The sequence below is a fragment of the Salvia splendens genome, chromosome 20, assembly GCF_004379255.2.
Source record: "Salvia splendens isolate huo1 chromosome 20, SspV2, whole genome shotgun sequence".
In the NCBI taxonomy this organism is placed as follows: Eukaryota; Viridiplantae; Streptophyta; class Magnoliopsida; order Lamiales; family Lamiaceae; genus Salvia; species Salvia splendens.
In genome coordinates, this window is record NC_056051.1 from 18,659,097 (window position 1) to 18,671,713 (window position 12,617).

The 12,617-nt window shown below is 37.1% G+C and overlaps 2 protein-coding genes across 2 annotated transcripts; both read right to left on the minus strand.

Annotated features, from left to right (window-relative positions):
- Positions 1–4,398: 4,398 nt before the first annotated feature.
- LOC121781601 (protein FAR1-RELATED SEQUENCE 11-like) lies at positions 4,399–6,698 on the minus strand. The gene is made up of 4 exons (XM_042179326.1): positions 6,247–6,698; positions 5,620–5,815; positions 4,990–5,323; positions 4,399–4,739 (listed from the first exon to the last, which is right to left on the minus strand). The coding sequence occupies exons 1-4, from the start codon at positions 6,696–6,698 to the stop codon at positions 4,399–4,401; spliced, it is 1,323 nt and encodes a 440-aa protein (XP_042035260.1).
- Positions 6,699–10,154: 3,456 nt separating this feature from the next.
- LOC121781602 (dynamin-related protein 4C-like) lies at positions 10,155–12,225 on the minus strand. The gene has a single exon (XM_042179328.1). The coding sequence runs from the start codon at positions 12,204–12,206 to the stop codon at positions 10,155–10,157; it is 2,052 nt and encodes a 683-aa protein (XP_042035262.1). The 5' UTR covers positions 12,207–12,225.
- Between the last annotated feature and the right edge of the window lie 392 nt (positions 12,226–12,617).

Sequence of the window (12,617 nt, forward strand, 5' to 3'; positions counted from 1 at the left end):
AACAAGAGTGAAGTAAAATGAGAATAAGAGTGAAGTGTTTTGTGAACAAGAGTTAAGTAAAATGAGAATAAGAGTGAAGTGTTTTGTAAACAAGAGTGAAGTAAAATCAGAATAAGAATGATGTGTTTTGCGAGTGAAGTAAAATGTGAATAAGAGTGAAGTGTTTTGTGAACAAGAGTGAAGTAAAATGAGAATAAGAGTGAAGTGTTTTGTGAACAAGAGTGAAGTAAAATGAGAATAAGAGTGAAGTGTTTTGTAAACAAGAGTGAAGTAAAATCAGAATAAGAGTGAAGTCCTTGTAATGCATTTTATTATTGATCTGTTTTTGCAGGCATGCTATGTAGATAGGGTTGTCTACAGAACAAGACTGGTTGTTAGAAGATTCCCAACTGTCCGTAACTGGACAGAATTCATTCTTAAGGAGAGAGGACAGATGGAATTTGATAATGGAGGCACCATTGGAAGAGGAAGCATAGAAAGTATCATTGATCCTGTCTCCATTGAATCTTTATATGCCAACAAGGATTCAATAACTGTCACGACCTATGTCCCTTCAACTGATGAAGCAACTTTACCTGTTGAAGCCCCCCCTTCAACTGATGAAGCCCCCCCTTCAACTGATCAAGTTCCTTCGTCTGATGAAATTAAAAGTTCAATTAGGGAGGCTGTAGATGCAATTAGTAAAATGATGAGGTATATAAAGGTTGCTCCAGCAAATACCAATGACATCAATTGCTTCAAAGTTGCAGCTATAAATGCACTAAAGATGGTTGGTGTGGAGGTTGATCAAGGGGACCAAGCTGTGTCTAAGCCAATTGAAAACATGACACAAGCTATGGAAGAGGATCAAGAAGATGATCCAGAATGGATTCAGCTTATGGAAAAACTGATGGAAATCCATGATGAAAAATGCAAATTAGTGAATGAAGGCACAACAATTTTGCCTGATATTAACTTGGGAAAGAAACCAGTAAGTTCAAGATTTGGAACAGAAACCATGGATATTTTAAACAATTTGATTGTGGTCTGTTGTACTTTAACACTTGACATTTGATTCAGAGTGAACTAAAAACAATTTGTATTATGTTCTGTACTAATGCATAATATTTATTTACTTTTTTGACTTTTTATTCTTATGCTATATCGCATTTCACTATTTGCAGGAGACAAATGAATTTTATGAAGATGTAGCTAAAGCAACATCACAAAACACACAGATGAAGGTATAAAAAAGTGCTTCGAGTGATGTGTTCCATTGTTAAGTGAGGTTTCTGTGTTGCATGTGTATAGTGATGTGTTTGTTAACAAGAGTGAAGTGAATTCAGAATAAGAGTGATGTGTTTTGTGAACAAGAGTGAAGTGTTTTCTGAAAAGAGTGATGTGTTTTGTGAACAAGAGTGAAGTGTTTTCTGAATAAGAGTGATGTGATTTGTTAACAAGAGTGAAGTGAAATAAGAATAATATTGATTTGTTTTGTGAACAAGAGTGAAGTAAAATCGAAGTAAGAATGATGTGTGTTATGAACAAGAGTGAAGTGATTTCTGAACAAAAGTGATGTGTTTTGTGAACAAGAGTGAAGTGTTTTGTGAACAAGAGTGAAGTGAAATCTCAATAAGAGTGATGTGTTTTGTAAACAAGTGTGAAGTAAAAATCGTGTTGATAGTGATGTGTTTTCATTTCTTATTATGAAAATTGGACGACATTGTGGATGCCCAAATTGCATCTGCAATAGAAGCATGCATGGAGATATATGCTGATGATGATTGTGTTCAATCAGAGTTAAATGTATCTGGCAAAAATCCTTCAACCGAAATAGTAGTTTACAATCCAGACATTGTAAGTGTTAAACAATGATATATCTCATCCATTCACCAACACTTTTAGCAAACATCAAGTGAACTATATGTCTTATATAGTGATGTTTTCATATCATTCTTGCCCTGACAGGTAACTGCTAGGATTGAACAAATGGAGATACGTTCAAAAGCTGAGAAGATAATATCAGCTGCATTGAAATCTCCATTCCATGAAAGAGTGGTTAAGGCTAAAACCAAGTTTACCTTGAAAGAGTCACAAGTCTTTTTGTGGATTATGACAACAAATGAATTAAATGAGTAAGATTTATATTATAGTTCTGATTTAGAAAAAAAACATACAAAAGATGTGCTAACACACACACATGTTTGAACAGGGACACTATAGTGTATGATGATGATGTTATAATGGTAACAAAAAGAAAATTTTGTTCACTGTTGCCACATACGCTAATAGAAGTGGGTGTGATAAGTGCATGGGCTTCTTATTTAAATAACATGGAAGAATACAGGTCCTTATCTTCATCGAGGCGCCTCTTTTTCACAACATACCCAACGGTAAGAATAGAATAAATTTTGAACAGTATTTTGATTATGAAAACCGCAGTTTCTGTGGTAAGATTTATAGTTGTTTCACTGATTTTAAGTGATTATGAAAACCGTATGGCCTTTGTATTATGTTTACATGGTTAGATTTACGAGTGAAGTGTTTTGTGAACAAGAGTGAAGTAAAATCAAAGTAAGAGTGATGTGTTTTGTGAACAAGAGTGAAGTAAATTCAGAGTAAGAGTGATGTGTTTTGTGAACAAGAGTGAAGTAAAATCAAAGTAAGAGTGATGTGTTTTGTGAACAAGAGTGAAGTAAATTCAGAGTAAGAGTGATGTGTTTTGTGAACAAGGGTGAAGTAAAACAAAGTGAATTATTTCAATCCAGATTTAACTTGTCTGATTTTTCAGCTGTATACAGTTGTTCACCGGCCTGATGGGGTCGACCTCATGACCATAATTGATAGATTCTGTGACAATTTACAATCTGAGGTTGAACAAATTCCGTATTTCAAATGGGCCGACGTAGATTTGGTAAATACTGAACACAATTGATTCTTTATTATATTCTCTAGTTGTTTTTATTCTGAAATTATTATTATTATCTATGTAGGTGTTCTTTCCAATTTGTGCTGCGGAACATTACTATACCATATGCTTCAGATTTAGTACTTACAGTATAGTGCTGATTGACAATTCAAAGAATGCTGACGATGTGGACATAACAGTAAAATATGGTGGCATACCTCAAAATGCCTTGGAGAACAACATCAAATGTAGAAGATTGCGGAGTTTTTTTTATGCGACATTTGGAATGTTATCATGGTGAGCGCGAACAAGATTGAAAGTGTGGATTAACTACAAGAAGCAAAGGAATACTCCAAAGACTGAGAGCAAAGTATTGCAGCGCATTATTATTGTCGGAAAAAAACCATCAGTCACTGAATATGTTGTCAGTAACATCAAAGCATTATGAAAAATATGGGAAAACCAATAACATAGATGTGGAAAAAATGATTGTAAACTTCAAGCGTTCATGAACTATTGTAGAAAACTTCATCAGTGAATTAACAAGTACTTATTTTACATTAATATCTTGTTTACTATTTAATTCACTGTTGTGTTTTGTAAACCACTAAATGATGTGTTTCGTGAAGAAGAGTGAAGTAAAATCAGAATAAGAGTGAAGTGTTTCGTGAAGAAGAGTGAAGTAAAATCAGAATAAGAGTGATGTGTTTTGTGAACAAGAGTGAAACAAAATCAGAATAAGAGTGATGTGTTTTGTGAACACAAGTGAAGTAAAATCAGAGTAGGAGTGATGTGTTTTGTGAACAAGAGTGAAGTAAAATGACAGTAAGAGTGATGCGTTTGTGAACAAGACTAAAGTAAAATGACAGTAAGAGTGATGCGTTTGTGAACAAGAGTGAAGTAAAATCAGAGTAAGAGTGAGGTGTTCAATGAACAAGAGTGAAGTAAAATCAAAGTAAGAGTGATGTGTTTTGTGAACAAGAGTGAAGTAAAATCAGAGTAAGAGTGATGTGTTTTGTGAACAAGAGTGAAGTAAAATCAGAATAACAGTGATGCGTTCTGTGAACAAGAGTGAAGTAAAATGACAGTAAGAGTGATGCGTTTGTGAACAAGACTAAAGTAAAATGACAGTAAGAGTGATGCGTTTGTGAACAAGAGTGAAGTAAAATCAGAGTAAGAGTGAGGTGTTCAATGAACAAGAGTGAAGTAAAATCAAAGTAAGAGTGATGTGTTTTGTGAACAAGAGTGAAGTAAATTCAGAGTAAGAGTGATGTGTTTTGTGAACAAGAGTGAAGTAAAATCAAAGTAAGAGTGATGTGTTTTGTGAACAAGAGTGAAGTAAAATCAGAATAACAGTGATGCGTTCTGTGAACAAGAGTGATGAACTTACTGGCACTTGAGCATTAGTACTCTAAAAATTCGCATTGAGATAAAATTCACTCAAAAGTGTAATAAAATGAATCATTAGTACTCTAAAAATACTAAAATGTGAACTATTTCTATACAAATCCTCATTGCCACTGATTTGACTTCTCATTAACCTTTTTGCAGTTCCTAGAATCATGGTGTCCAATCTCATGACAGTTTCCACACTTTCGTCCTGGTTTCATTGCTAACTTTATTGCTGACTCCCTCTTCGATTTCTTCCTGCTTCCACTTCCCTTTGTACTAACAACCTCAGGAGGATGAACTTCAATATTGTTCGGGACATGTGAGCCATAGAAGTTCTCAATCATTGCTCTCTTCTGTGTGGAAGACAGAACAACATCTTCGCCAAGAAGCTGCTTCCTACCTTCTTCAATAATTGCAGCGAATGCATTGATTTGATCAATGTTCCCTTCAATGCTTTGTGCTGTTTCAATGAATAATCCATACAAGTTTTTAAATGCAATCTTCTTCTTGTCCACAGCAAGGTGTATTTCTTGATCATCACAAAAACCTCCATGGAATAGGCTTCACAAACTGTGACTTCAACCATCTTCCTCCATGCAACTTCTCGGGTATCAACTTAACAAAATTATGTTTCAACACACAAAATATATGGCTGCACAATAGACCAAGTCTTTCAAATTTTTTGCATCCACACAAATAGGTGTCATCACCAATGGAGTAAGTTACTGTCCATGAGTTTGAATCCTTGTCCTTTATGTCATATACTTCAATATCTGTATTGGTAGACACTCCTAGAGTTGCACAAGACAAAGAGAAACATGCATATACTATCTCTTCTTGAATTTCAGTATAAGCACTACCACTATATATCGTCGATGCATGTTTCTCGATTTCCAATCCTGTTTGCAAAATAGGTACTTTTGTTGAATCATAGTATTCAAGCTTTGCACTATTACTTCTTTGAGTCTCCAGAGCATGATTATAGTTCATATAAAATTGCATAAGGTTAGCCCGAGACTTTGAGTACCTTTTGAAGAAGTTATTCTGTGATTCAGATATAGAAGTTGTCTTTATCAACGAACTCATCGGAAAATCACGGAAAAAGGCTGGAACCCAAAATTTTCTGGATGCAAACATTGATGAAAACCAGACATTATTGGTCAGCCCATATCTTTCCATTATAGCATGCCAAGTTTCCTCAAATGCATCAGGTTCTATCAACTCTGACCATACACATGCATTCAATTCCTTCTTTAATTGTTCACTACCAAGCATGTTCTTTGGGCAACTTTATTCATAACGTGCCACATACACCACCGGTGTCTTGTATTGACAAGGACCTCCTCAACAGCAACTTTCATTCCTAAGTCTTGGTCGGTTACAATGAGTTTGGGAGCCACACCCATACACTTTACAAATTGGTTAAATAACCATGAAAAGGAGTTGGCATTTTCCTTGGACAAAAGGCCAGCAGCAAATGTTACAGGGCGACCATGATTATCCTTGCCCGTAAAAGGAGCAAATATCATACAGTATCTGAAATGAAAAACAATTCACTATAAGCATGCAGAAAACACATCACTCTTTTTCACAAAATACGTCACTTTTGTTCAGACAATACTTCACTCTTTTTCACAATACAATTTCACTCTTGTTATGATTTCAGAAAACACATCAATATAAGCATGCAGAAAAATACATCACTCTTTTTCACAAAACACGTCACTCTTGTTCAGACAATACTTAACTCTTTTTCACAAAACACTTCACTCTTGTTATGATTTCAGAAAACACATCAATATAAGCATGCAGAAATATACATCACTCTTTTTCACAAAACACATTACTCTTGTTAAGAAAACACTTCACTCTTGTTCACAAAACACTTCACTCTTTTTCAGAAACACATCACTCATGTTATGATTTCAGAAAACAATTTAACAAAAGAGTAATTACTGTGCACATACCTGTTTGTTGAGTATGTCGTATCAAACGAAACAATATCTCCATACAAATGGTAGTTTCTTCTGGCAGTAGGATCACACCAAAACAATCGTGTCATCCTATCCTTTGAGTTGACCTCATACTCATATGTAAATGCACTACACAACTCCTTCTTCCTTCGCAACTCATTCAATAACATTTGTGCATCAGCTCCTTCCACATATGCTCTAAGGTCATGTCTATAGTTGCGCACTTCTAAAACAGTACACCCTACATAATCTAATCCACCAAGCACTTCTTTAAGTAAGCTAAAACTTAAAGTTGGACCAATATTTGCATTAGCACAATCGAGGATGAATTTCTGATGGACTAAATCCAAATTACTGTTCAAATTCATAAAACGCTTATGGTGTTCCTCAACCATCTCGTGATTATGTTCTTCAACGAAACTTTGTATAACATAACCAAGACCCATAATATACTTCCAAGACACTTTAGCATTACAATAGCACTTAATAGAAGAACGCTTTCGTTTCACCTCAGATTGTTCACTGTTTCTTTACTTTGTACCTTCTCGGCTACACACCACGTAAATCCAAGTAGTGACATCTTTTTCCTTTTTCGATCCCTTTTTACAGGTGTCAAATCCAACATATCGAGCATAATTGTTGTAGAAGTCCAATGCACGATCAAGGGTCATGAAAATTTGTCCAATTTTTGGTTTCAATTCATCTGGGCATTTTGGTACGCAAACCACTGTAAAAAACACAGCACTCTAATAATGAGATTACTGCACTCTTTTTCAGAAAAAGACTTCACTCTTGTTCACAATACACATCACTCTTATTCTGATTTTACTTCACTCTTGTTTACAAAACACATCACTCTTGTTCAGAATAAGAGTGATGTGTTTTGTGAACAAGAGTGAAGTGTTTTGTGAACAAGAGTGAAGTAAAATCAGAATAAGAGTGATGTGTTTTGCAAATAAGAGTGAAGTAAAATCAGAATAAGAGTGATGTGTTTTGTGAACAAGAGTGAAGTGTTTTCTGAACAAGAGTGAAGTATTTTGTGAACAAGAGTGAAGTAAAATCAGAATAAGAGTGATGTGTTTTGTGAACAAGAGTGAAGTGTTTTCTGAACAAGAGTGAAGTAAAATCAGAATAAGAGTGATGTGTTTTGTGAACAAGAGTGAAGTAAAATCAGAATAAGAGTGATGTGTTTTGTGAACAAGAGTGAAGTGTTTTCTGAACAAGAGTGAAGTGTTTTGTGAACAAGAGTGAAGTAAAATCAGAATAAGAGTGATGTAAACACATCACTCTTATTCTGAGGGCATCACTCTTGTTCACAAAACACATCACTCATGTTCACAAAACACATCACTCTTGTTCATAAAACACATCACTCTTGTTCACAAAACACATCACTCTTATTCTGATTTCACTTCACTCTTATTTGCAAAACAACTGTAAATCTAACCATGTAAACATAATACAAAGATCATACGATTTTCATAATCACTTAACATCAGTGAAACAACTATAAATCTAATCACAAAAACTACGGTTTTCATAATCACAATACACGAAAATATTGTATATTAATAAATAGTAGGAATTGTTATAGAATTGAACAAGAGTGAAGTAATTGTTATAGAATTGAACGAATAATGATTACCTTTAGAAGTCTCAGCTTCCTCGCCCGAAGATGATGAATCGGAATCGAAATAATCTTCGTCCGACCTCATAATTGAATCCATTGATTTGAATCATGATGATTGATTTGAATCGCGATGAATGGATTGAATAACGAATTGAATCGCGTCGAATTGAATTCAATCGCGATTTGAATGAAGTAATAAGATTTGGAACGAAATTTGGAAAAAATCGGATCGCAGGTTTGGAAGGAAAGAAAAGATCGCAGATTATGGAGTAATTTGATCGCAGATTTGCATGTTTTGATCCAGATTTAAATTAAGAAGGCAATTTCCAAAATTACCCTCAGCATATTTTCTATAATTAAAATAAATAATATTTGTTCCATTAAGATGTGTGGCTGAGATTTGTTCTCTAGTTATACACTTAAGATTAGTTATACATTGATCACTACTATATATATATATATAGGGATGTATTCATTTCCTTTTCCTATATTTCCTCCTTTTTCCTTCTTAATATCAGCCATTAGATTAGAGAAATGGACGGTCAAGATCAACATTGGGTAATTAATCCCGTGTTGCATTATTTGTCCTATTTTGTGCATTATGAGGGTACAATAGTAATCTAATAATGGCTGGAAACCGCTACGAATAATGCACCACATGGTCACGAGTAATGCATATAATTGCACATATAATGCACAATATGTGAACTGCAATGCATACGAACAAGATGTGTTGTGTTATGATGTTTGACACACGTTTTTTATTTTTCCTAAGGGTTTAATAAGCTTAGGGGCTAGGGTATAGTACGTAGACATGTATGTAATCTTCACATGGTAACGAGTAATGGATATAATTGACTATATAATGCACAATTTGTGAACTGCAATGCATACGAACAAGATGTGCTGTGTTATGATGTTTGACACACGTTTCTTGTTTCCCCTAAGGCTTTAATAAGCTTAGGGGCTAGGGTATAGTACGTACGCATTATTAACAAATTATAAAACGATACGAATAATTCACCAAATTGTCACGAGTAATGGATGTTATTAACTATATAATGCACAATATGTGAACTGCAATGCATACGAATAAGATGTACCATGTTATGATGTTTGACACACGTTTCTTGTTTCCCCTAAGGGTTTAATAAGCTTAGGGGCTAGGGTATAGTACGTAGACATTACTAAATGCACGTATGTAATCTTCAATCCGTTGATTACCCATATACACAATACCTCTAATAATGCATAATATACTGAGATAATGACAATTAACCGCTACATAATGCACTACCTAAACCAAATAATGCACATACGTATATTCCAATAACAACAATTTGTTAGTAATGTCTACGTACTATACCCTAGCCCCTAAGCTTATTAAACCCTTAGGGGAAACAAGAAACGTGTGTCAAACATCATAACATGGTACATCTTATTCGTATGCATTGCAGTTCACATATTGTGCATTATATAGTTAATAACATCCATTACTCGTGACAATTTGGTGAATTATTCGTATCGTTTTAAAATTTGTTATTAATGCGTACGTACTATACCCTAGCCCCTAAGCTTATTAAACCCTTAGGGGAAACAAGAAACGTGTGTCAAACATCATAACACAGCACATCTTGTTCGTATGCATTGCAGTTCACAAATTGTGCATTATAAAGTCAATTATATCCATTACTCGTTACCATGTGAAGATTACATACGTGTCTACGTACTATACCCTAGCCCCTAAGCTTATTAAACCCTTAGGGGAAACAAGAAACGTGTGTCCAAACATCATAACATGGTACGTCTTATTCGTATGCATTGCAGTTCACATATTGTGCATTATATAGTCAATTATATGCATTACTCGTGACCATGTGGTGCATTATTCGCAGATACCAAAATGTGGCAATTACTTTTCCGTCAAATGTCAATAATAACCCTGTAATGCATACAACCACCTTCTATAATGCAACACGGAACCAATTTTATAGAATCAATCTGATCCGTTGATGCCTTAGATCTAACGCGTAATATTAAGAAGGAAAAAGGATCTAAGATGTGAAAAGGAGAATAACGCTCCACTATTATATATATATATATATATATATATATATTGTGCTGATTGTTTTCAATTTGACGGAGTATTTGTGTACTATTTTAATTTAGCTAAAACCATGTATTTAATAATGTAAATGATTCAAACATCTGAAAAAACATACTCCATATATAAAGCCATACCTAGAGCTGAAACGAGGCTAAATAAGCAGAGCTAGTGAAGTTGGGCAGAAATGTTATCCATCATGGTTGCCACAATATCCTTACTCTGCTTGAGCAAGGCAATGCTGCTATGCAACTTGCTCCTCTTCTCCGACAGTGACGGCGCCTCCTCCAACATCCTTTTGAGCCCATTCCCTTGCGGCCCCATCACCTCATCGATTATCTCCTTCTCCATCTCCTTATTCACAAGCTTCTGTATACTAAACAGCAAGTGCAACACCACATTATCAACCATTCTCCGCGTCACCACCTCCCAGTACGACACCATCCTCATCTTCAGATCATACGCTGCCTGAACCACCTCCTCATTCTCATTCCAGAGATGCTCAACATTAACATCCCCGAACCTGCTCACCTTCGCCTCCTTACACTTGTCGCGAATCCTCTCCATAAACCTGGCCTGCTCCTCCATCAGCTTGTTCCACAAGGCCGTGTACTCATCATTGCATGTGTAATCCGATAGCTTCTCCATCTCCACCAGATCGCATATGTACTCCTCCGAATACTGCTTCTTCCTCCATATCAGATTCTGCACGGCCCGCCTCGTGCAGCATATCAGCTGCTTGTAGTTGTCATAGTGCTGCACCAGAACTACGACAACTACATTCTGTATATAACTCCACATACTCTCCGCACAATCAAACGGCGTACCCGACACCCCCTTCACCTTCTTCGCCAACAAACTTCGGAAAGCCGATTTAGGGATGAAATTCGGCAACCCCACTGACCGGCTTTCCTCCAACACTTTCATTTCATCAACCAGAAAATTCTCACTCCCGTCGTCGGTTTTCGCAGACCGGAGCTCCTCCGAGAACTTATTCATCATCTCCGCTAATCGAGCGGTAGCGTGCATATCATCATCAGCAGGATACTCATCAAACTCTCCCCGCAACAGAACCTTCCTCAGGGATTCCCTCGCACAACCTAGAGTGTTCATGAACGCCGTCATCGCCTCACCTACTGAGCTCATGTGCTTAGGCATTTTGTTCAGTTCCTCCACATTGCCAGAGAGCTTCTCGTTGATTTTGCGCACTATGTCAGGCAAGCATTTGACGATAATGTTGGCCTGAATCGATGTCAGCCGTGCAGCCAAAGCCGGAATTCCAACAATTGACTTGTCAATTCTGGCAAGCATGGGATTTGTTTGAAACATCCTCTCCTCTTTATCCCGGGCTTCTTCGTAGGACTCGTCGCCGACGCGGTTGATGACGCAGACGTATCCAAGGCCGATGTTGACGTCGTCTGCCACGATCTTCTCCAGCAGCCCCTCCGGATTTTTATCAGCTTTTGTCACGACGGCGAGGGTCCTCTGCCCCGTCTTGTCCACGCTCTGCGACATCTTGATCGATTCGCACGTCGGGAAATCGACGCCGGCTGATAGCACATTTAAAATGATACTCTCATCCGGCGTTATGTAATTCATGATGATGTTGGAGATCTGTTCAGAGATATCCTCCGGCTGGCCTTTCACCGGGACCCTAGTTATCCCGGGGAGATCGATCATGGTGAGATCGGGGACGCCTTTCTTCTTGACTACGAGCGTCAATGGGGTGTTGGAGATGCCCTTCCCTTTTCCGGCAATCTCTTCAGTTGCAAAGTTTATCTCATTGACGATATTTTCTTCATCTGTTTCAACGGTTTTGCCGTTGAATTCTAGGAAGAGCTGAGGCTCGGGGCTTGTGTGATTTTTCAAGCTCATGATTAGGGGGACGCGGGTGCAGATGCCGTCGCCTCGGGGGAGGCGGATGCCGGCGAGGGACTCGAGGACGCTGGACTTGCCGGAGGACTGGTCGCCGACGACGACGATGGTGGGGAGCTGGATGCCCTCCTGCATGATTTTCAGGTTGCGGAGGCGGTCCACGGCGTCGAGGAGTGGCCGGATCTTGTCGTTGTAGGACGACACCAGAGGGGCGGCAGTGGGTGATGATGATCCGACAACATCTCGAGAGACGCTCACCAGAGACAGGCTCTGATGAAATTCGGCTGTGGAGGTACGAGACTTTGTTTCCATCAAACTCGCTTTGAAAGGACCTTTGCGTACCATTTTTTTTATGAGAAAGGCAAGTGTATTGTGTGTATATGGTCGCCGATGTTATGTAAGTATGATATGATTGAGAGTAGGAAACTCTTCATTTAATAGGGTTTGTTTGTGATTGAGTGAGGCAGATTAGTGGGGTGGTAATTACATGCTAATGGGAAAAGTGGGAAGCGGTTATTTAGATAGTGGAGGAGTATTTAGGTAGTGGAGAAACTAAAATCTATAATGGGTTACGTAATTAAGTCTAGTCGTACTTTAAAACTAATTTTATTTTTAGTTTTTAAGTAAAAAATACTCCTATATTACTACATTTTTAGGTTTATGTTAAAATAAAATAAAATTTTAAATTTGAGAATATTCTTTTAGGTTTGGGTTTAGTTTGAATAGTGTTAGTAAAATCATACTCCCTCTGTCCCT

What these genes read in the sequence shown, in the direction of transcription:
- LOC121781601 (XM_042179326.1), bottom strand. Translation starts at nt 6,698, where the DNA reads ATGGGTCTTGGTTATGTTATACAAAGTTTCGTTGAAGAACATAATCAC. An exon ending in ACGACATACTCAACAAACAG is followed by an intron (nt 5,816 to 6,246) that starts GTATGTGCACAG and finishes TTTTCATTTCAG; the next exon opens with ATACTGTATGATATTTGCTC. An exon ending in TGAAAGTTGCTGTTGAGGAG is followed by an intron (nt 5,324 to 5,619) that starts GTCCTTGTCAAT and finishes TCTGAATCACAG; the next exon opens with AATAACTTCTTCAAAAGGTA.
- LOC121781602 (XM_042179328.1), bottom strand. Translation starts at nt 12,206, where the DNA reads ATGGTACGCAAAGGTCCTTTCAAAGCGAGTTTGATGGAAACAAAGTCT.